This window comes from Hydra vulgaris, chromosome 14 (genome assembly GCF_038396675.1).
Source record: "Hydra vulgaris chromosome 14, alternate assembly HydraT2T_AEP".
NCBI classification, from domain to species: domain Eukaryota; kingdom Metazoa; phylum Cnidaria; class Hydrozoa; order Anthoathecata; family Hydridae; genus Hydra; species Hydra vulgaris.
Genome location: NC_088933.1, coordinates 19,174,957 through 19,200,000, shown reverse-complemented (window position 1 = coordinate 19,200,000; position 25,044 = coordinate 19,174,957). Strand labels below are relative to the sequence as shown.

The 25,044-nt window shown below is 28.0% G+C and overlaps 2 protein-coding genes across 2 annotated transcripts in view; both read right to left on the bottom strand.

Annotated features, from left to right (window-relative positions):
• LOC136090487 (uncharacterized) overlaps window positions 1-4,093 on the bottom strand; it is a 10,463-nt gene extending 6,370 nt beyond the window's left edge. Inside the window, exon 1 of the mRNA XM_065817187.1 lies at window positions 3,867-4,093. Within this exon, the coding sequence (XP_065673259.1) occupies window positions 3,867-4,093 (227 nt within the window). The remainder of the gene's footprint in view (window positions 1-3,866) is intronic.
• The window catches only part of LOC100209091 (protein FAM50A), a 67,060-nt gene extending 49,106 nt beyond the window's left edge, over window positions 1-17,954 (bottom strand). Inside the window, exons 1-2 of the mRNA XM_065818299.1 lie at window positions 17,795-17,954; window positions 4,865-4,955 (exon numbers count right to left, since the gene is read on the bottom strand). Of these exons, the coding sequence (XP_065674371.1) occupies window positions 4,865-4,955; window positions 17,795-17,905 (202 nt within the window). The 5' untranslated portion in view covers window positions 17,906-17,954. The remainder of the gene's footprint in view (window positions 1-4,864; window positions 4,956-17,794) is intronic.
• Between the last annotated feature and the right edge of the window lie 7,090 nt (window positions 17,955-25,044).

The following is a 25,044-nucleotide window of genomic DNA, read 5'->3' as shown; positions in this document are numbered from 1 at the left end:
AACTGTATGTCCAACATCAAAATCTCATTTATGGAACATTATAGAACAGGAATGTTACCTGACAATATTGTCCATAAAATAAACAGACTTTTAAATAACAAAACAAAGTTATATATAGTTTATAAAAAGTTTCTTTAACTTAATGTATAGAAAATATCTAAAAATTTTTTGTAATAAATGCGTAAAATAACTGTTAAATTCTTAAAAAAATTTACTAAAACATATTTTTTTTATCTTAATGATGGTCAGTAAATTATCTTTTTTATTGCCGCAATAGGTGAACAACTGATAAACTGTATATTGTTAAAAGGATCCCAAACTCCCAACACATGCTGCGTTCATTACAAAGATAATGTTGAAAAAAAAGGTTTGAACCAAGTTTTTTTGATTAAAAATAAATAATGAATGCATACTGAGAAAAGCTAATCTTTTTATTTTAGTCAAAGCTTGCTGTCTCTATTTCACTCAAAAATTGGAGTCTTTAAATTATACGTCGCAATCTACAGACTTAGGTAATTCTTTTGAAGTGCGTTTAATTCATAAAAGTTTTAGTATTTGACGTCATGATAGACTTTTGGCTAATGAAAACTCTGAAAAAATCTTTACTTATTTTTATTCATAAATTTTTTCATTATTTGTTTAGTTAATTAATTTTAACATTTAAAAAGATCAAATATTTTATGCTAGTTTGTTGCTATAAACATAGATTATCCAGGTCATATTTTAAAAATCTGGAAAATTGTTTATGTAAAATCTCCGAAAAAAATCCGGAATATATTTCCCCTTATTTTCCTCTTAATTTTGCTTTTAGCTGAGCTGTTTCAAATTTTTATTTTTAACTTTTCTAAATTTTTGTATGAGTGTTAACTGAAAAAGCATAAAAAACAAATATATTACAAAAATAAATACCTGAACTTGCATGTATGGAAAATGTTTTGCTATCCGGAAAAATTATAAGTTAAAAAATTTATCCGGAATTCCGGAAATACCGGGAAAAAGATAATCCCAGTATAAATTGTTATTGCGCTATATTTAATGTTAATAAATGATGAAGTATTTATCATCTCAATCAAGATTCTGATAAAAAATTGTTTCATATTAATTACCTGTATAAAATTAGTAACAGCATTTTTATTTGGTTAGACAATATTTTATCTGAATTTGCTTTGCATGAATTTCGGGAAGTCAAACGAAAAAACTTAGTTAAAATAATCATGTTGAAATACATTTAAAACAAATGACTTGTTGAAATGAAATATATTTAAATTACTAAAGTCTTTTTATAACAAAAGTAGGTAAAAAATAAATAACTAAATAAAAAGTTCAACATCAAACACCTTTTTTTTTTATTATATTGCAACTGTAAATATTGAAATATTAACTGTAAATATTGAAATAGTAACTAAATTTACTTATTATTTAGAACGACTAAGCAATAAATAAAAAGCCCCTAAAATTATGCGATATTATATTGTTTTATTCTAAATCAAAAAAAGCCCTAGGAACAAATTTGTTCACATAGTATGGAAAATGTATTAGAGAAAAAAGTTTTTTTTTTCTGACATCCTGAAGTACTCGATTTTTGTGCGAAAAAGTCAGACTTAACATCGTCTATTGTTTAGTAAAATTTTCATCAGGTGTTTTCACATATTCACAAAATTTATCTTATATAGCTATGTATATATTTAGCCATGAGAGTATATTTAAATAAATTTATTTTGAAAAACCTGTATTTCATATTTTGTTTTATTTACAAAATTGTAATTATTATGACTAAAGGTAGCAAAATTGTGTAAACTATTATTTATTGGAAAACTATTTGTCAATTTCATTAGTTTTTTAAATTTCCATGTTAAGAGACAAATGCCAAATACGACACATAAATTAGGAAATACCAAATATAGTATTTTTTTAATGCATGTTATGACATTTTGACAATTTAAATTAAATCAGCGTAATTAAAAATTTTTTATAATAAAAAAATTTAAAAGTTCATCAAATATCTATAATTAATACGAAAAGTATTTATTAATAATTATTATGAAATCAATTATTAATAAATACTTTTTTTTGACGGGAGAACAAAAAACATTATAGTGTAAAAATGACCAGAGAAGTTAGAAAATAGTTCCCATTGTTTAAATGAAATTAAGTAAGATTCAAAATGTATAATACTGTGCTCTCTTGCACAAACGAGAGCCCTTATATATAACGTTATATATAATGTAAAATACTCGTATGAAAATCATAAGATTGGTAAGTAAAGCTTTAATATTTGTTTTAATTTAAAAACAAAAGAAATATAAGTAAGATATATAAATCTAAAAATTATTAAGATATCTATAAAAAATAAGATGCTCCTATAAAATAAAAAATTATTATTTTTACTTTTTACAAACTTTTTTTTTTTGCGATGTTTGAAAAAATAATACAAATAAATTTGTTTGTTAAAAAAATACTTCAATGTACTTTTTAAATAAAAGTAGAAAAGCACAGCTTTGTTACATTTTTCATTTGTCAAAGGTCTACCGTGATGTCAAATACTAAAAATTTTATAAATTAAACGTGCTTCAAATGAATTACTGAAGTCTGTAGATTGCGACGTATAATTTAAAGACTCAGATTTTTTGATTAAAATGGAGAAGGTGAGCTTCGACTAAAACGACAAGATTAGTTTTTCTCGGTATGCATTCATTATTTATTTTTAATCAAAAAAACTTGATTCAAACTTTTTTTTTTTAACATTATCTTTGTTATGAACACAACTTGTGTTGGGATCCCTTTAAATATAAATTTAAGAACTTTTACTTGATTGCTTTCATTCTTGTAATAATAATAAAAAAAACTTTTTCATTTCTAAACAATAAAAAATTTTTTTTGGTACAGGAAAACTAGCTTTTGGTACAGAAAACTAGCTTTTGGTACAGGAAAACTAGATTCAGAATTACCAACCAACAGAGACATTTTAAGATGTGGAATTCTATTAAGAGAGGGCTGCAAAAACAATTACCCTGTAAAAGAGATGGCCAAATATATACTTCCACCTTTATTACACCAATGGTCACCTAAATTAATTACTGAAAAAAAAACTTGTGATAAAATAGTGATTTTGTAGAAAAATGCTTCAGCAATAACTTCTCCAAGAAAAAAAGGACTTAAATAATAAACTTTCAAGAAAAGCTTGATAAACTTTTTTATATATATGCAAATGCCTAATTGTAAAATGTGCTGATTTTTATTTGTTCTGATGATTATGATAAAGAAGTTCATTATAAATACAAATGTATCAAAAAGTACAAAATACCATCTATTGACATATTAATTAATTATACATTAATATAATGATTTTTTATTTAAAAGATGTAAATTTTCCTCACATAGGTATGGGGTGTCAGCACGTGCTACAGCCGCAATTGTTACAGCAACATTTATTTATGAGGAATGATAACATCTTTTTTTTATTTTTTTTATTTAGATTATTCACCTCCCCAAGGCCCGAAGGAGGCCACTACAGTCGAGGAGGCTACTCATTTTTGTGTGTGTGTTTTTTTTTAGTTATTATTCGTGGTGCAACCCTCTCTCATTTCTTTAACTCCGAAACACGAACCTTGCCGAGCAAGGCCGCTGCGCGGAGAAACTAAGTTGAGCGCGGTACTTCCAGGGACGTGGTGGGAGTCGAACTCTGAACCTCTCGCTTAAAAGCGAACGCTCTTACCACTACACCACTCCTGCATCTGATGATAAAAAGTTAGTTATTGACACATTTTCTATTATTGGAGACTGAATCAAGGCATAAATGGATATTACAAATTGATTTTCTTCCACAGTTATAATACTTCATGATTTGGTCTGCTGAATTTACATACCATATTGGTATCGTAATCTTTAAAGGGAGGGGGGATATGGAACATTTATTCCACCAACTGCTCTTTTTTTCATTTTGTTGCACATAAAACATATTGTATGCGACTTCATCATCATAATTTGTATAGTGAATTATTGAAAGTATATGAATAGACTTGCTGTCAATCCAGACCCGCACCAAAACTGGACCACAAATTAGCCAATCACAATACCCTGATTGCAACTTCATTTTTATCTTCTTTATAATCTCCTTAGAAAATTGATCAATTTGTGCCTGTTGTGTAAACCTTATTTTCAAGCAAACTAACTTTAGTGTAATAGTTATCTAAATGTATCCTACTTTTAGAACATTCTGGGTTAGTTGACAGACAACAGTTCCTGCAAGATCATGATGATTTAGTCCATCAATACCTTTCTTAATATAAATAAAGAATTCAAATATATACCCTGTAGTTGACTATGCAATTACCCAAGCTTTTATTTAAAATCTTGTACAATTACTTAGAATAAATTGTTGAAAAGGGATTTTTTCTTTGAAAGGTATCATACTCTTATGCAAATGTCTCTTTGGTTTATATAGATTTCTAAATTTAGGATTAAGGCAAAACACACACACACCTTGAAAAGTTTGTCGTAACATTTTTTACTCCTATGTATTGCAGTTGTCTCCTGGTAAAAATGAAGGTAATGGTGAATTTATCTAAATTGATCACAAGACATAACTTTAACAAAAGATAAAACAGCAAAAAAAAACAATGTTTTTATCTCCAGTAATTAAGGATACAAAGAAGCTTTATTATTCCAATTGCCAAACAATTTTTGTGTTTTGGAGCAATAGAGTTGGGAGAAGTTTGAAAGAGATTGCAGTATCAAAATAGTAAATAATAGTGAGAGAGAATTGGAACAACTTTTAAGTTAATAATAAATAAATACAAAAAAGATATTCTAATTGAACATTATTGCACAACTATTTTGTAAAAGAGAAAATAATAAAATTTACCAATTGTATTATCTCTCAGCTCTTGTTCAACTGCATCATAGTGTGCTGAAAACTTTTGATTGATAGCAATATTACTTCTTTGGTCCATGTCCTAAATTGTAATCACAAAGTTCAGATTACTTTTGTTATGAGTTTTTATTATGGTGTTTAACTAATTTTACAAGAAAAATATTTTTAAACAAGTGAGGCAATTGAGTTGTGATGAAAGCAACCCACTGAGATGATGGTAAACTCTTAAAATAATCCCTATTTTAGAGTGGTATAAGTTAGTAAGCAACTGGAGTTGAAATTTAACCAGGGTCGGGTTTGATAAAGTAGAGCCAGGGCCTGATTGTGACTGGGGTTGCATAAATTATGCAACCCCAGTCGCAATCTTTTTAGGGTGTATCAATTTTAAGAATTGATACATGATAAAATACACCCTAAAAAGATATTATTTTTATTTGAAAAACATGTTATTTATATGTGTTTGTGTGTGTGTGTGTATATATATATATATATATATATATATATATATATATATATATATATATATATATATATATATATATATATATATATATATATAAATAAACAAGTTGTCTGGGAAGTGCGTGCGGTCACACGCCTTGCTTGTCCACGCTTAAAGTAATTTTTTTAGGCAACTTGACGTTTTTATATAGTGAGCATTTTAAGAATTTGCAGCAAAATAAAGCTATAAGAAACTAAAGATAACAAAACAGCAATACTCAAAGAAAAGAACCGAAGACTATACGAAATAGAAAATCTAAATGAAATAAGCTATAAAAAATTGAATATTAAAAAAAGAAAATTGTTGTCAATAAAATAATAAACCTAAATATTTTACTCTTTTTGTTTTTTTATTTTAGGGCGTTTGTTATTTTCCACCAAAATTGATACAAGTCGAGGAAAAAAGTAGATAAGAATATAATGACAAAAAATTTTTTTTTTTTGAGAAACAATTTTTTTGCAACTTTTTTCAGTCAGTATATTAAGGAAATACATTATAACTTATGGTAGAAACACGAACAATTTTTAAATTTGTTTTTCAAATGTCTTTGCTAAACTTTACTGTTTTTATCTATGCACAGGAAAGTGAGAAAACTAATTGCTACTTATTTGTAAAAGAAAAAAAAAATTTAACAAGTTTTTCATGTAAAAAAAATGAAGTATTGCTCTAAAATCTTGTGGTTCAGTGAATTGTTAATTTACTGAACTTTTTTAATAAAATTTTTGGGAGCCTATTTAAAACTTTTTTTTAAGTTTTTAAATATATTTTTTTAAACAGAGCAATTGTTATGTTCATTTAGTAACTGTATCTCTAGTAATTCATATTTACATTGGAAATTAGGCAATATAAAAGGAACAATTTCAGACATGCATCAAATGTGGTAAATACATTTATTAAAGAAATGTTATTCTTTTATTTAACTTAATTCGTCATTACAAAATTTATTATTCAAATAATATTTTTTACAAATATTATTTTCCTATAATATAAGTATTGAGAAAAAATATCAAATATGGCAAAAACATTTTTAAAAGCGAAAAGACGTAAAAATAAATAAACGAATAAACATAAGAAAAAAATTAACAAAATTTCATATAGCTAGCGTACATAGCAAATTAGTTTCTTAATTATATGGAATGATAAAAATCGTGAATAAATTGCATATCAAATTTTCAATTGTTGTTAAATTGTTATAAAATGTTTTTTTCAACAATGACTCTAAAAAAAAAAAAATACAAAAGTTGTATTGAAATTTTATTAAAAAAAAAAAATTTTATTCACTTTTTTAATTATTAAATTTTCTAGTTTAATTAATTTAACTTGATATTTTGTTACAATTTTGTTTCTTTTTATTAGTTATTTTTTTTTTTAGCAAGATAGTTAAGCATTTTGCCATGAATTATTAAAATGCTTTATAAGTTAAATGATACAAACTGTCATGGTCAGTTTGTCTAAAAAAATTACTTTAAACGTGGACGAACAAGGTGTATGACCGCATGCGCTTTCTGGGAAGGCTTGATATATATATATATATAAATATTAGTGTTGTTACGACTATTAAATAATTAGACTATTGACTAAATCGGCTAATATGTTTTCTAAAGTAGACTAAAATGGACTAATACATTTTTGAAATCGACAAAGTCAGCTAAAAGTCAACTTTGAGATCGATTTGGTTGAAGTATGGGAATAATTTATTTTTTTGAAATAAATAGTAATAAAAATAACTAAGTAATTTATATTTGCTTTTTATTTTTTAATATAATACTATTTAAATAATAATGGAGCAAAACATATGAGAGAAGGGCGTACCAACAACAAAACAATCTATTTCCAAACCCAAATGATTTAGAGACAGCCTTAAATACTTACTATCACTGTGTCACAAAATGACTTTTAAATCAAACATCTTTTCCCAAGAAAATTTTTTGGGGGTATGATAGTACAAGTATGTAGGAGTACATTAGAGTTGGTCTGGAAATCTTTCATCAATATCTGTGAAAGAAAAATCAATTTTTTAATATATATAATTCACCTCCCTAAGGCTGATAAGGCCACTACAGATGAGGAGGCTGCTTGTGGTAATAACCCTCTCTAAACTCTTTAACTCCAAAACACAAATCTTGACGAACAAGGAGCGCGGTACTACCAGGGATGTGGCGGGAATCAAACTTGGAACCTCTCGCTTATAAAGCAAGCGCTCTACCACTACACCACTACCGCATTAAATACAATTTGAATAGAACTTTGATTTTTCTGTTTTTATTTCATTATTTTTATCATAGATTTGAACAAAACGTTAGTTTTTCTATTATTTTTTCTCCTTTTAATTGTATTATTTTATTTACATGACAGCATTCCTTTCATTAAATGACAAAACTCCTGTACTCCTGTATTTGTCTTACAAGAGTGTTCTGCAGAGCTCAATTCAGTTCTTCCTACACTATTTAATAAGTGCTTGCCTGAATCTTGTTTTCCTGCATCCTAGAAAATAGCTTCAGTGGTTCCAATTTTGAAAAATTCTTCAACTATCGTCTGATTTCTATCTGTTATTAGCAAGGTCTTTGAGTCTTTGATCAAGAAATTTTTAACATCCCATCTTGAGTAAAAGAACTTACTGTCAGACAATCAATACGGTTTTCGATCTTCTCGCTCTACAATAAAATCTTTTAGTTATAGCAGTTATAAAATCAGCTCTACAGCTGATTTCATAACTGCTATAACTAAAAGATTTTATTGTGCATTAGATGGAGGCGGCAAAGCTATGCCTATTGCACTTGACATCTCAAGCTTTTGACAAAGTTTGGCATTCTAGTCTTCTCCATTAGCTTGCTTCATGTGGTATATCTGGGAAAGTTTTTGAGATTATCAAATCATTTCTTTCTAACTGCTTTATCAAAGTCATCCTCAAAGGCCAATACTCTTCTCCATTTCCAGTAACATCTGGGGTACCTCAAGGTTCTATTCTTAGCCCTGTTTTGTTTCTTATCAACATTAAAACTCCTTACTGACAATCTAAAATGGCTCTATTTGCTGATAACTCAACTTTATACTCCTGTCTTGACAAAATGTTTCCTTATTTCATTTGCTTGGAACAGGCAGCAGATCTTGAATCTGACCTCAACAGATTGGGGCTAGCAGTGGCTTGTTAATTTTAACTCCAACGAAACTCAGTTACTTACTGTAAACAACTATTACAATACTGTAGACATTCCCATATTGATGAACGGCAACCCTTTCACTGAGTCTTCATCTTCACATCTTCTTGGATTATTGTTCACTACTGACCTCTCAAAGAAACCATATATACAATCAATTGCTAAACTAGCATCTGCTAAGGTTGCTTCTCTTTATAGTGCTCGTCATTTTCTTACTCCTAATTCCATTCTCTACCTCTACAAATCTCTTATTTGGCCTTGTATGGAATACTGGCGTCATATTTGGGCTGGTTCTTCTAATGATGCTCTTTCTCTTCTAGACAAAGTCCAAAAACGCATTGTAAACCCGCTCTATCTTCCAAGCTTGAGCTTCTCTCCCATGGAAAATCTTCTGGTCATTAAATTCTCAGTTTATTAAAAACCATGAACACTGTTTTAATGAAACGGTCAATTAATCATATTGCAAAAATTAATAAAAAAAACAATAAATTCACTACTTCAAAAGCAGTCAAAACTTATATATTTTTAATTATTGTTTATCTAAACACCAGGTAATATAAGGATTATAAATAAAAAAAAAAAAAGTTTTAGGAAAAAAATAATTACTAAAGGCCTGAAAATTTTTGGAGGTAATTTAAAAATCAACCAATAAAAATTTATGCTTAAGTTACTTGCGCATTGTATCAAACATTAAAACTGATTTTTGTTTCAAGGGAAAGTTTGAGGAACTATTTATTTAAAAATTTAAATGTTTTGAATTAGAAATTAATTAATTGATAATTAAAACAATAATAAAAAAATTCAAAAGAATTTTGTTTTAAATTAACTATAAAAAGTTTAAATTACTATTTATATTTTTTTAAACTTCTTTATTTTTAACTTTGTATACATATCTTCAAATGAATTACGAGCACTTAATTTATAACTCAGATGTTATGCATATCAAACAAATCTTTCATTGTAATTGGTGTGAATTTCTTTGCTCCTCAGATGATTCGTTGTTCTAGAATTATGGAGAAAGTGATTTAGTGTTGTAGGTGGTAAGTTAAGGGTGGTTCATAAGTAGTCTCTCTATAAGTATATGTACACCTGTTATTAGTTTAGTAGAGAGTTAGCCCGCTACTAAAGAATTTAGAGATAATAAGCTTCATTGTAACCCTTAATGACGTGTATAGTAAAGTTATCTGTGTTATGTCAGAAGGGATGGTGGTCTAATAAATAATTATCAAAATTGATAATAATCGACATGAAATGATTCGATAAAATGCTTGTATATACACACAAAATAAATTTGACCAAAAGACGAAGACTCGTATTGAACCACGAACTGCAGACTTCATAGGCGGCGCATTATCCACTAAGCTACAAAAACTGATGACATACATGCAAAATAAAATATATAAATTTATTAAAATAAAACAAAAATAAAAAATGAAAAGATGAAAAATAACTAAATAATAAAATAAAAAATAAAAAAGTAAAATAGGCGGTGAGGTATAAAAGTATGTGGTGGTGCCACAAAAAATGGTGACTGAGAATAAAAATATCTACAGATGTGATAGTGTGGTGCATATGTTAGTAATGTCTAATCGTCTGAAAAAGTCTAAATAGATAATCGCTCACCAACCTGGTACTCAAAAGAAGCGAAATTATATAAAAACTTTAAAAATAATAATCAATTTACAAAAAAATAACTTTTTTCTTAAATAAATGCATAAAAACTATTGTTTTTAAGCTGAAAATAAAAAAAGTCATTATTTTCAAGTTTTAAAAAAATAGTTTTTTTAAACATGCTTTTTTTGTAAAGTGATTACTGTTTTTGAAGTTTTTATATAATTTCGCTTCTTTTGAGTACCAGGTTTACATACTTTAGAAGAACTTTTATTTTCAAAATTTTAGGCACCAGTCAAATTTTTAAGGGTCTTGAGCTACCCCTAAAATAGTTTTTTGTTCAAAAAAATTTTAAACCTAGTGTTTTAGTATTATATAGAACAAAGTAAAAGGGTAGGAACAGGTTTTTTTCAAAAATGCTGTTTTAAGAGCCACCCTATGGTGTAGTGCATTAGTAGTACCGTTTGGTCGTCTAGTATGGTCTCGCTATGTTTTTGTCCATTTTCAAATTGGGTGAATAGAAAGCTAAACACACTCACTCCTTGTGCTTATAGGCTAACACATCAGGGCCAGAATAAGACCTACAGAATGGATTTCAATTGATCGAATGCACACATTGGTCACTATAGGCCACAAGCCATCACTCTTAGCCAAAAGAGCTACTGCCATGTGCTGGTGTGGAATGATGAGCTATGGAGTGAGATTCTATATCTGAGCACATAGTCAGCGAGCGCTGATCCGATGTGCATTGTGGAGCTTCTGAATAAACATGTGCGTGAGTTTCTGCGTAGTCATTAGGTTATTGAGCGCTGTAACCACATCCAACAGTATAGCCTAATGTCCATTTTGTTGTTGTGGTGTACATTGGAAAAAGTCATGGCTCACCAGCCACAAAGAATAAATTTGTTTGTTTATGCGACACAATGATCGCAAAAAGTGACCAATGGAGCTGTCCAGTTATATAGACTTGAGAGAGGTGAAAATAAAAACCTGTTGTAGATGGTGTCATTTTTTAATTAATCTGAGTCTGTTTTGTATGATAGCTATTGTCTCCACTTATCAGGCAAGATTTATATATCTCATACTATTGGAGTTACCACATTTTCTACCATATTTTCTACTAACTACTTTTATACTAACCACAAACCATCTTAACTTAGTTTCGATGTTTATGAGTGGTATTTACTTATTATATTTATAAGACACATTTCAGCCATAAAAGAAACGGTAAGTTACTCATAATTATTAATTACTATTTTCTATTTGCTTTGTGTTATTTCTATACATTAAAATTGTTCATTTTAATACATGTGCATACATTCATGTGTGGGCATTTGTCTCTTCTAGTGTTAGTCTACATGATATTTATATGTATTTACATATTTGTTTATATTCACACCAGGCGCATCCCTCACCACCCTCACGAGATCTCTAAGAATGTTGGAGCTGTATTAAAAACTGGGATAGGGATTGAGATTTTTGGCTTTTGTACTGTAGTCCTATTATATTGGAATATTGACTATAGAGACATAGAGAGCAGGCGGTGAGATCTGTTGCAAAGACACGCCCCTGACAAGTGGTGTTAGTGCAGGTCTCGTGCTCTCCGAAACGTCATGGTGATCACAGTGCATTCCTGAGGAGAGGGATCACCATTATCCACTAATTTGTTCTGATTGGTTATCATGGCACCAACATTTTTTTTACCTCTTGTACCCATATACTTTTACGCTTTAGTACATTAATTACATGACATTTATAAACATTTTTTTTATGATTACATATTAACACCTTAGCGTGGTGGTTAGTGCGTTGCGTTATAATCTGGAGGTTCAGAGTTTGAACCTTGTAGAACACATGTTTTGTTTTTTCTTTTTATATTGCCTGTACCATTATTTATTACCATCTTTTTATTTACTTATTTTATTTTATCATTTTGTATTGTATGATATTTTTAGTCATGATAGCCATCAATACACTAAGAGATTTATAATACTTGTTTACTTATAGACCATTGTTTTATCATTTGCTTAGGATGACTAGAGCATGAGTTATTATTCACCCTCTCCTTGTAGTCCTAAAGTTTTATTCCTCATTCTTTTTTATCTAGAAATTAATTTAAATTCTAAATAAAGTAATTAAAATAAAAACAAACTCATTTAAAAAAACACAACATCAAAACAAACAATTTAAATAATTAAATAAAATGTTTTTTTTAATGCTGTGTTTTTTAAAACAATTTGTTCAGAATTTAAATAAATTGTTTGTTTTGTCATTTATATCTTAATTATTTTATTTAAAATTTAAAGAAAACTTTTGTTTTACTGCTTTTAATTTATCCAAAGTTAAATTAAAATGTTCCCTTTTTTTTTAGTTTTTTCATTAACTTTTTTATCTTAACTATTTTATACTGCTTCTCTTATAATCTTTAATAAATCTCAAGCATCAAAATCTCAAACTGAAATTTGTTCATACTATTTGTAGGGCACTCTCTCCAAGTTTTGTTACTTCTACCCAGAGGTGGATAAAAAGTAACAAAATTTTTGACTCAAATAAAAATACTATTACTTGAGTGAAATTTTACTCATGTACAAGTAAATATCACCGGTCGAAAAAGTGTAAAAATAAAGTCTTCACTGATAACAATTTTACTTGAAGCGTTTGTAGAATTTGAGGCAGGACCTATTCTTATATCTTGCACATGTCTCGGTACATCAATTTCAATATTTATGTTTGTGAGTATGTCAGTTACATTACCAATTTTCTAGACTGACATGCACTTTGCATCAGCGGGGCAAACATAAACTTTTTCTCTAATACAATAAATTTCTATAACTTGTTGTGATCTTTCCTGATTTCATTGTTTTTCTCCTATTGAATTGTTAGCACTTATTTTTTTGAGAAGCAGGTACAGATTCCTTGAGTGTTCCCATCGTTAGTGTTGCATTGTACCAAAATACTGCTAGTAAGACATATTAGCGCTCTTGCAGCTGTTTATTTTACTGTGAGGTAGTTAGGCTCCACAATCCCATTTCCTGATGGTCAATATGCACATCAATACATCTTTTTTACACACCATTTCTCACATGTTTGTGCATCTAATAATATCCATAAATATCTATGGTCAGTTTGTCAAAGTTTTTTGCTCTAAAACATAAGTAGTGACAAAACTTGAAAAGATATAACTAAATGTAAATCTAGTTACAGGCCTTGTTGTGAGATTTTGTGGCATAACGAAAAAACCTAACACAAGTAAATGAAACTCAATAAATATATTTATATCATTAAAAGTTTAATTATGTCAGTATAATCAGTAAGTTTAATCATATCCCCCACCTCTCTTTATTTTATAAAACAAAATTCATTCTTAATTTAAACATTTTTATTGAAAATTTTCACATGAATTACATTTTTCTGTGTTTGAATATCATTCAGTAGCTTATTGGGTATTTCCACATTTGTTTCAGTTGTTTGTTCTTGAAGGCTAGTGAATCCAATTTTTATTTAAAAAATGGGTTTTAGAATTTTCCGAGTTACACAAAATAAAATTTGGAATTACGACATAATTCCAGAATTACAAAAAAAATTCGATAGAAAAAAAAAACAAAAGTTTCAAAGTATTTCAAATTAATTAAAACTAACTTTTTTAAAAATATCTCAGTAAAGCAAAACAAATTCAAAGAAAAAATAAAACAAACAAAACAAATTCAATGAGAAAAATGAAATAATATTTAAAAACATTTTTTTTCAATTCTGATTTTTAAAAAAGTTTCTTAGCATTAAACGATCTAACATGAACAACATGCTGCTCCATCTAGTTTTCAAATCTAACACAAGATTTAATTTTTTTTATCAGTTTGATTTCCCATGTCTACCCACATTCTATTTTCATCATTCTTGTCACCATTAAGATTTTCTTCATCGGATTCAAGATTTAGGTCACTTTCACTATTATATTCCTCCTCCTCTTCTTCAGTTTGTTTTTTATAGAATACATTCGCTATAGCAATTTGAATTGCTCAAAACATAATATTTGTTCACAAGGTAGCAATCTACCCACTTTTTGCATCGTTGAGGCAACATCAGTCACAAAGCACAAAATGTTATTGTGAATATTTAATTGGCAAGTTTCAAGTTTCTTTTCCAACAACTTTACACAACCCTTAGGTGCAAATCGGCCATTAATACGAGACAGTCCCAAATATCAAACATAACCTCCTGATCTATGTATGTTAACATTCATAAAACCCAGGGTACGAGAAGAAGTCCACTCATCAAGTGTGACACTGAAAAATATCTTTTTTGGGAAACAATTTCTGTAACTATTGACTGAAAATAATGGACTTTCAGCGAATTCTTTCGCTGAAGTCCATTACAACCTTCTGTATACTAGAAGGTGATTTAGGAACATCAAATCCACTCATTATTAAACATTTTCCTAAATGGTCTGAAATACAAAAAACGTGAAACGATATCTGTCTGAGGCGACCATTCTAGATATTACTGCAGCAAAACTTTGGTCTACTTTTGAATTATAAAAATCTTTTTATAATTAAAAGCACTCACATCAGCAACACTTGAATCATTATCAAATTTTTGTTTGTTTAATACCTTGTTATGCTTTGCTTGCAAATGGGTATGCATTGGTGTCATACATCCATCCAATATCTTTAAAATCTGCTTACAATGTTTGCATTTTGCCACTTGATTTTTAGACCATCCAAAAAAATAATTCTACACCAAACTTGATGAGTTCTTTGTGGATACATGTGCAAAAATTTATTTTTGCTGATCCGACATCCTAGAGATTAAAATTAATTATCCACAATAAATCTATGCAACATTAAAACCAATAAAACTAATTTAATATGCATTGAACTGGGCTTACATAACAAATATTATATAATAAATATCATTAAAACTAGTGAAACTCATGCAACAAAAAAAAATTTGAATTCGAAAAAAGCTATCAATATAAAAATCCCAATTATCCGAAATTTAGTTTCTTTCTATTCTGGAATAAAAAAAAAATGAATTTCAGAACTACGAATTTCAGAAATCCAAAATTTCAAAATCCGAGTTTGGAATCCCTATTGTAGGCCTCCCTGAAAAAAAAATTCTGTTATGCTACTCATATTCTATATATTAAATTTAGTAAAAGTGTGTCATGGGAGCTTGTCTTACTCTTCGTCCGTCCAAGGGTTTTTTAAATAATCATCAATTAATATGATCGGAATAAGGCAGTTTGATAGTCACATCATTTATTATTATTAAGGTTCCCTGTTTTGATTTCATCCTTATCAAAACATTCAGTAAAGACCACGCTCTCTTCCATCCCAATTACGACCATTAACTCTCTTTTGCACTTGGCGGCAATGCAAACAGGCCTAACTTTCAAAAAAGTAATAGCCATTTGGTTAATAAAATTGGAATGAGTAATGCTGACATGCTTTTTTAACATGACTTGGGAGGAAAAATACAAGTTACAATGCCTACAGATTCTCTGAGATAAACTTGATTGCACAGAGGGACAAACTGATCATAAAGACAAAGTTTGAATGATTTTAATGGCCAAGGAATGGTGCTCTGAATACTGGAGGCAATAATAAAAAATATAGAAAGAAAACCATTCTTGCTTGTAACATCTGAAATGGCTACAGCTTTCAAGGCGTCTTCTGACTGGCAGATTGGAATAGGTGAAGGCAGAAATCTACCAGGAACAACATAAAAATAAGAGCTCCTTTTCAAAGAACAACATCCGAGATCCTCACATTTTACACTTTGCATGAAATATTGGTTAGTGCGCATATGAGAGGGTAACCATTCTTGATTCTTTTAATAAGAGATAACAAGCATCCAGCATTCTTCTACATAAAAATTAACTGCAAAGGGAAAACCCAAGCAATATTTATCACTCGAGTTTAAGTTATTTGAAAGAACTTTTTTGTATTGACATCATTTATTAACTACAAAAGCACATTAACCAGACCAGTATTTAAAAAAAACAAAAAAACAAAGACCTGGAACTTACATTCAAGAAAAATGGTGTTAAAAATTATAAAGTTTCTTACTAATATCTCAAATAATTTATCTGGAAAGTTTAATTAAAATGAAACTTATTTTTCAAGGATTTTTTATAATATGAACATAACTTATCTTGGCAAAAAAAAAAAAAAAACTATCAACATTTTTTTTTTAACATTTTGGCTTAAACAAAATCTTCGCATACTACTCATAAACTAGTTAATCATTTTTAACCAAGGTTCATTCTATGATCAATTCAAAAAATTAATGTTAAAGAAAAAACTTTAGTTCGAAAGCAATTTCACAACTAAAAAAATTATCCTTTCATAAATTAGTTATATAAAATTTACTATAAATTTCTCTAAAATTTTTTAAATAAATCTAATACTTTTGCCTACAGACACGATAATGGTTTATCCTGCAAGCATATACAGTTATAAGTGCATTAAACACTGGTATGTTAGCACTTTTGTAACAAAATGAAAAAATAAGTTATTAATTTGAAATTATAAATAAATAAAAAAAGTAGTTAAATGTAATACGAACATTTTAACTTGAATTAAATTTATTTAAAAAAATTTTCATTACTTTAACATAGTTTGAAAATTTTTACAGTAAAAAATTTTTTTAAAACTGAGCGTTTTTAAAAGATTTTTAATTAAACTTAATAAAATAAATTTATATTTTGTTTAAATTTATAATCTTTAAAAATAAATTTAATGTAAATATAATAAAATAAATTCAAAATAAATTTTTTTTTGAAAAGCAAATGATAGAAAAAAATTTATTTAACTATGTTTTTTTATCTAATAAAAAAATATTTCACTAATATTTTTTACAATAACTAATTACTGCTTAATGTTTTCCACATAAACTATTTTAAAAGACTTTTAATAATAAGCTAATTGAAAAAATTTTTGGCATATCGTAAATAGCTTGATATGTAAGTGAAATTGCTATTTCATACGCAAAATTCATATGGCGTAATGCTTCTTAACAAGGCCTGTAGTTATATCTTAATGAGATGAATATCAAAAAAAAACTAGATGAAAATCTTTTGACCTTGCAACTAATCAACTTTGGTGAACATTCAGCTCAGTCTAACTATGGTTTATCTTTTACAATAAACTTAAAACTAGCATTAACAATAACAAACCAAACTTGAACTTTGAAAATACAAAATATTTTAAATGGATTGAGTCTTAAATAGTGAATGAACTAAAAAATAAACAGGCAAAACATTATATACTGAACAAAAATGTTAAATTATATGTGTATCGCATTTCAAAAAACAAAACCAAAACACCTTGCAGAAAAGAAATTATTGAATCTGAAAAAAAAAAGGCTAAATGCTAAGCTAAATGAACGCTATTAACTTTTAATTTAAAATTGATTTGTGATCTAAAATTATTTGATTATTATTTAATTATGATTGATGCAGGTGAAAACAGTGCATTGTTATTTCCATTAAAAGTGCATGTTAACTTCCCTATATTTATTTGAAATTTATTTCCAAAACAATAAAGATCATTAAAACTTGGAATACTTTTTACCATAAAAATGCCACAAAAATATACAAGTAATAAAATAATAGTACAAATAAATAACAAACAAAAATGTGTAACTTACTTCAGTAATTTTATTTTTAAGATGCTCTATTTCTTCCTTTTGCTTTTCTCTCTTTTTTAACAAAGTTTTTGCACGAAAACCATCAACTGACGCCCCTTTGTATTGTGCCATTTTTTGTAACTACTGTGTATTATTGTGTAGAAAGTAAAGTATAAATATAATTAAAATGTTGCAAAACAGAATTATTCTTATTAAGCTTGTAAAAAACTCATACGCCACACACAAAAAAAAAAGTTTATAAGATGATCTCCTAAAGACTTATTATTTTGACATTTTTTGAAATTCATATTTTTTTAAATGACTTTAGAAGTCATTTAAAAAAATATGAATTTCGAAAAATGTATTACAAAAATAGAGTAGAAATGTATTACACATTGCTATTAGAAGCTATATATTATTAACTAGCTTTACTTTTAGATTTAGAAACTTAACTAAAAACAAGAATAAAATAATGAATAAAAAACAATACAAGTACAGTAATGGTAGAGCTTTTATTTTGTAAGCAAGAGGTATGAAGTTTCAGTTCTGTCTAATTCCTAGCAGCATTAAACTCTTTTTCAAAAACTATGTGGTTGAAAGAAGGTTGTAACTTTTAAACCATCAATTTTAAACCATTTAGCACTTTGGAACAGTCACAGTAAAAGGATGATACTTAATTGAATAACGAGTAGCACAACAATAATTTTAGAAGATGGTACAAGAGTACCATCTTCTAAAATTATTGTAGCTCTTTAGAGTAGCACACATTATAGTATTTATAGAAAAGAGAAAGAAAAGCAACATTACGACGATAAGACAATGGTTAAAGGTTGACTGCAAGAGCAGGTCCAACTATGTTTAAAATGTGTTTTTGCATCTTTTCTAAAAGAGAAAGGGCATCATTCAAAGATCTGCTTCAGATATGGCAACAGTATTTCAGGACAGATTAGAGATTTATAGAGTGAAGAATAGAATCTGGATTAAGAAAGTGGCAAGCACAATAAAGAAATGCAATCTTAGCAGATGCTAATTTAGCAATGAATTTGATATATGGTTTCCAAGAAAGATTGGAACAAACAGTTAATCCAAGAATATGAACGGTATATAACTTCCTATATAAAACAGAGAACAAGTTTTTTTAAAAACATTACTGTTCATAAATATGAAAAAAAGTTTTATCTAAGCTAAAGTTCATTAGCCAGAAAGCCCCATGTTGTAGCAGAAGTGAGATCCTTTACAAGCTCAAATGCCCCCTCCAAGCAATCAGAGAGATTTGGCTTTTTATCAAGACAGGAATAAACGATAGTACTATCAGCCACCATATATTTGAGTATCTCTTGAAGATCGTTAATATAAATTTAAAAAAATATAGAATCATAAAGTATAAGCCATAAACAATAAAGCCATAAGGATCCAAAAGGGTAGAAATCTTTTCAAAATCAACAAAAATATAACTTATGTGAGTTTTATTTTTATAAAAAAAAACATAAACCATACAGAAATTTTTAATTTAAATTTATAAACTATTAAAAGTTTTGGACTTGTGTCCTTTTCGAAAGACATGTTCAAATGTAGAGAACGATAGTGCTAAACTATTCGCATCTATCTGATCCATGATAAAACTTATCAGTTATTACTATTATCAAATCAGTAGAGGAAAGAGAAGATCGAAATCCATACTAATGATCAGAAAGTAAGTTATCAGATTCAAGATGAAAGATTAAGTGCTTGTTCAATTAAAGACTCAAAAACCTTGCTTATTATAGGAAGAAGACTAATGGGACAGTAGTTAGACAAGTCAGATCGCTCTCCTGAATTTTTGAAGATAGGAATAACAGATTCCGATTTCCAGCATGCTGGAAAACAAGACTCTGATAAGCACTTGTTAAATAGTTCTGAAAGTCTCCGGAGAACACTTCTGCAAGTCTATAACAGGTATGTTGTCTGGACCACAAGCTTTAGAAGAGTCTAAGAGTCAGGAAATCACTTTAAATACAGAAGCTGGAGTGATACGAATGTTAAGCAATGGATCAAGCTGTTTGACAGCTATATCAGGTAGAACGCAACTAGAGGAATCAAGAAATGATATTGATGAAAAAATCTTAGCAAACAATTCAGCTTTGATTTTAGGTGAGGTGACAAAGTATAAACCATACAAGAGAGATGGAATAACAAATTTGCCCTTATTATTGATACTGTTAAAGATTCTGCAGAAATTATGAGAGCCTAATTTTTGAGATAAAATGCAAGATTTTATGACCTGAGAATAGCGGGCTTTGGCATTTGACAAAATCATTTCTAGCAATAGCAAACAGACATCCATTTTGTTTAGAATTGCTTTGGCGGCAGATATGGAAGCAATGGTTTCAATTGGAAATTACACCAGCACAAGAGAAAAACCACAGGGAAAAGTGAGGGTTGACTTGAAATTGTTGAGAGAATAAAAGATTGCATGCCAGCCTGAATCCACAAAGTTACATAAGAAGCACATTTATCAGCAGGAAGATGAAAGATTTTTATTAAAAACCCATCACAAAGAAAATCATGGAAAGAGTCAGCTTTAAGCTAATTGTAAGAGGTATGATGATAAGGGGATTCTGATGATGAAGAATGAGATAATGGTTTTAGAGAGATCAAACTGTGAAGTGACTAAATCAGAAGCACCGAAGGATAAATGTGAAGAGCACTGACTAGGATCAGAAACAAGATATAAGTCGAGTAAAGAAGTTAATTAATTTGGATTATCTGGAAAGAGAGTAAGAAAAATGTCTATTTGTGTAAGAGATTAAGGCAAAGGTTGTGCGCCTTAACGCCTGCAGAGTCGCTGACACAAGAACCAAGCTATTCAGTATGATTAACGTTTAACTCACCTACAGCAATGATATTGGCTGAAGGATAAAGAGAAAAGACTCAGTCAATTTGATCAGAAATAACATCAAAAATAGTATCGTTTTCAGATGAAGGAGAGCAATGTAGAACAAAGAGAAAAGTGATAGAAAAAAAGTGGTGCTAAATGAAAGTACATAAAAGAATAGTATGTGGATTTAAACCTAGTTTTCAGATAAATGGGTGAATTCTTACGAATGTAAATGCCCAGGCTAAGCATGTGACTATTGAAGTTTTTACGAATTAAAGGAAGATAACCATCAACATTTTAATCACAAGATGTGACAGCTGAACTCAAATTTGAATTACTCACAAAGAGCAAGTAGGTCTGGGGAACTTCTGGTTAAAAAAGAATAGGTTCTAAACCGTTAATAGTATCATTAAATAGAAAGGTTGCTTTTTCAATGCAGTCCATAAGTCTCCTAATATTTTTAGAGTTCCTGGGCACAAGAGATCAAAAAGAAATAGTTATTTAAAGGCAGAGTCCATTTTAAGATTTCTTATTTTTGCATTGATCACCTTTTAAATAAACTCAGAAACATGAAGTTGCATTAACTCTGAAACCAGAGGAAGTTGCATTGCACTTAAAAGACATAAAATGGTGACTCCCTACTAAAAACCACTACCCATACCATGATTTCATCCATTGTTCCAATACCATGATTAAGAAATAAGAAGATTATTATATTTAAATTATTTTATAATTATTACTTTTAAATCATGAATATTACTTATCATAATAACTATAATGGTCAGATAAATATTAAAATATTCAAATTAAATTTTAAAACTATTTATCATTTGTTATTGATAAACTATTAGTTATATTATTCTTATACATTTCTTTCTAATACTTTAAATAAAAGTAGGAAATTATTTATAATAATTTTATAAAATATAAATTGAAAACTTTGACTTCACTTCTAATATCAGTGATAGTATTAAATAGATGAACATATAAATTATAAATCTATAACTAAGAAGTAAACTTGGAATGTAAAAAAACGTAAAATATTTTTTAACTGTTAAAATCCAAGAAAAAATACATAAAAGCATAAAAAATGTCGTCAAAATATCTCATAATATGTAAAGATCAGCAGGAGATAGTAATAAAAAATTTTTTATTGTCAATATACCATTTTAGGATTTCATAGGTTATAAGACCTCTAAAATTATCTACATTAAATTAAAAAAATTCAAAAGAAAAAACAAAATTTATAGTATAATATTTTCATTAAGTAAAACAATACAAAGAAATCTTTACTTGTTATAAATAGATGATAAAAATCACCATTTAAAAGCCTTTTTTTTCGGTTTTTTACTTTTCAAACGTTTTTTATCTGCTTTAAGTTTTGCTTGAAACTTTTTTTGCTTTTTTTGAGACATGAATTGAACTACTTTCTTGATATCAACACGAGGGATTTTAACTTTTTTCCCTTCTTGTTGATTATCAGTATCGACATTCATTTTTTCAACTTTGGAATCAGTTTGTACTTCGTTTTTACTCTCAGCAGTTTCCATTAATTCATCAGTACTTTCCTTAAACGTCTGAAGAATAGCTGCAAGATGTGCATCATGTTTTGGCTTAAGCCTTTCTTTCATTGCAATTTTGTTCCTCTTTCTTCGCTTTGACCTCAGACCTTTAGCCATTTTAAATCTACTTTAATTTTGTTAATAAGCTGTAAAAATTGTTTTTATACATAAGTTTCAAACATTCCTAAATTATACATTTATAAATGATGTGATGGATTATTTATACAAAAATATATAAATATGTATTATACCCATGTAAGTCAATTTCAATATACAATTCAAACATGTACATATAAATAAAATAAAAAGGTACAAGGTCCATAGATACAACTCGATCAATCAATATATTTCAAACATAAAAAGTAGTTTAAAATAAAGTGAAAAATAATATCACTATTTTTGTGAAGGAACAATCCAAATAATATAAAGTAAATACAAACCAGAGACCTTGTAAAAAAAAAGTGATGACCGTCAAATAACAAACAGAAAAGGGGGAAGAAACAAAAATATATATATATATATAACAATAATATAAATGTCAATATTTTCAATTACTTTTCTAAGCCTTAGACATCAAAGCGTGGTAACTACCAAACGAGCTGAAAAGCATGCTTAACTTTAAAAAGGGTTCCTGAGTAAATCAAATCGGTAAAAAAATAATTTAATTTCCATTATTATGAATTTAATATTTATATAGCGTTTAATGATTAATTAATTGGCTATATAATTATTAGTAGTATTATATTATTAGTAAGATATTAAACTATATTAGTAAACATGAAATACTGTATATAGGTAATCCTACAGTTAAGAAGCCTAAAATAATTCTATTTTCGCGCTCTCGTTTGTAGAGACTTATTATTATTTTTATTTATTTATGATTAATAATAACTAATATTAATATAAATATATAAATAATCATTTTAAATTATTATTATCATTTATTATTACTATTTTTTTATATGGATTTTTACACCCTTTTTGGTTTTTTCAAAAATGAGGAATAACGTTATTTTAGACTGAGTATTTGTAGGATTACCCTGTGCGTAGGTCCACCGAAAGGGAGGGACTAAAGAGACATACGTGCCTCTGGCGCCATAATTATAAGGGTGCTAGAAGACAAACGTCAAAAATAACATAAGATTTTATTTATAAAAAAGCAAAATAAAAAAATATATTTTTTTTAATGTGCATAACAATTATCTTTGCTTACATTTTTATTACCAAAGAAATATGGTTTTAAATAATTAATCTTCCTTCTTTAGTTGGTGGGGACCAACCAAAAAAAAAAAGATTTATTTTTTATGTTGTAGTCTTTTATGTTGAGTCTTCATTTTTCACTCGTGGAAATCTTTAGGCTTTCTCAAGCTAAAATACTCAAAGGGTCTATAGCCTTTTTTCCAATCTATATACATTCTAATTCGAATTTTTTAAAGCAATCCCAGTACCTTTCGCAGAAAGTGTGCAACTTTTAAAAAGTGAGCAAGATTTAAGTAAATTAAAACTAATTTTTAAAAATGATTATAGGGCCACTAAAAAAGAAGAGCGTCAATCGGACTTTTATGTTGAAAATGAATTGGACAAAACTCTGTCTTAAGATGACATAATAATAACAATAACAATATATATATATATATATATATATATATATATATATATATATATATATATATATATATATATATATATATATATATATATATATATATATATATATATATATATATATATATATGTATATACAGGCCCGCTGAGATTGGGGTACAGGCGGTGCACTGCTCCTGGGCCCATAGAACAATTGGGGCCCATTAACCGAAGCTTTTTTTGAAAATAATTACAATAATAATCACAAAAATTTATTAGTGACATACTTAAAAAACACATATTTTGCACATTTAGAAAAAGATATTCATACACTTAAAAAATCGGCATATTTTGGTCCCACTGAAAAATTCTAAAGAGAATCTAACTAGAGCTTGACAGCTAGAAACTAACTAGTCGTTGTCTGCAGTAATCTAGCTCGAATCTCGGTTGAAATGTCTCCATAATTTCCTCTATTTATTCTCGTTATTTTCCCATTATTAATTGTAACTTACAATTTCTATTTAGAATTTAAAATTCTATTCTATTCTATTTAGAATTTAGAATTCTAGTTAGATTCTCTTTAGAATTTTTCAGTCGGGTCTTTTCTCTTTTTTAAATTTTTTTTCATGCAGACTTAATTGAAAGTACATTCCTATTGTTCCTATAAGTTCAATGTGCAGCTGATAAATTTTAGTCTTTTCTCCTTTTCAATTTAAAAGTACATTCAAGGTTTTGCTAATAATTATTTTCTTCCAATATTGTGTAGTGTTACTGCTTTTTGATACTGCTAACAGTAACGATTTTTATTTATAATAATTAATCAATACCTTGATTAAATTAGGTAATAATTATAATTGACTTATTTTACTGTTAATAAATAACCTGTAAAGCAATATTATAAAGTCTTATAATTAATTGCATATTTTTGGAATACTCTATTCTTATTTATATTTTATATTTAATAGCATGACATTTTTAAAATTTTAATTTTAGAAATTATCATAAACGATGCTGCCTCTTCACAAGTCAGGATGTCAAAAAAGGAAAGAAAGACAAAAACATATTATGAATGAAAAAAAGGGTATGCGGACGCTTTTTAACGTTGGAGTCACTGCATCAAATCTCAATGATAATGAACAAGAGGACACTGTTTCTAAAGCAAATGATGTAGATAAAATAAGCGATGATTTAACTGATTGTTTTGATGGGAAAAAGTTGAAACGTTTGAAGATAATAAAGATGATTCAAATGGGATTGAGACTGTAAGC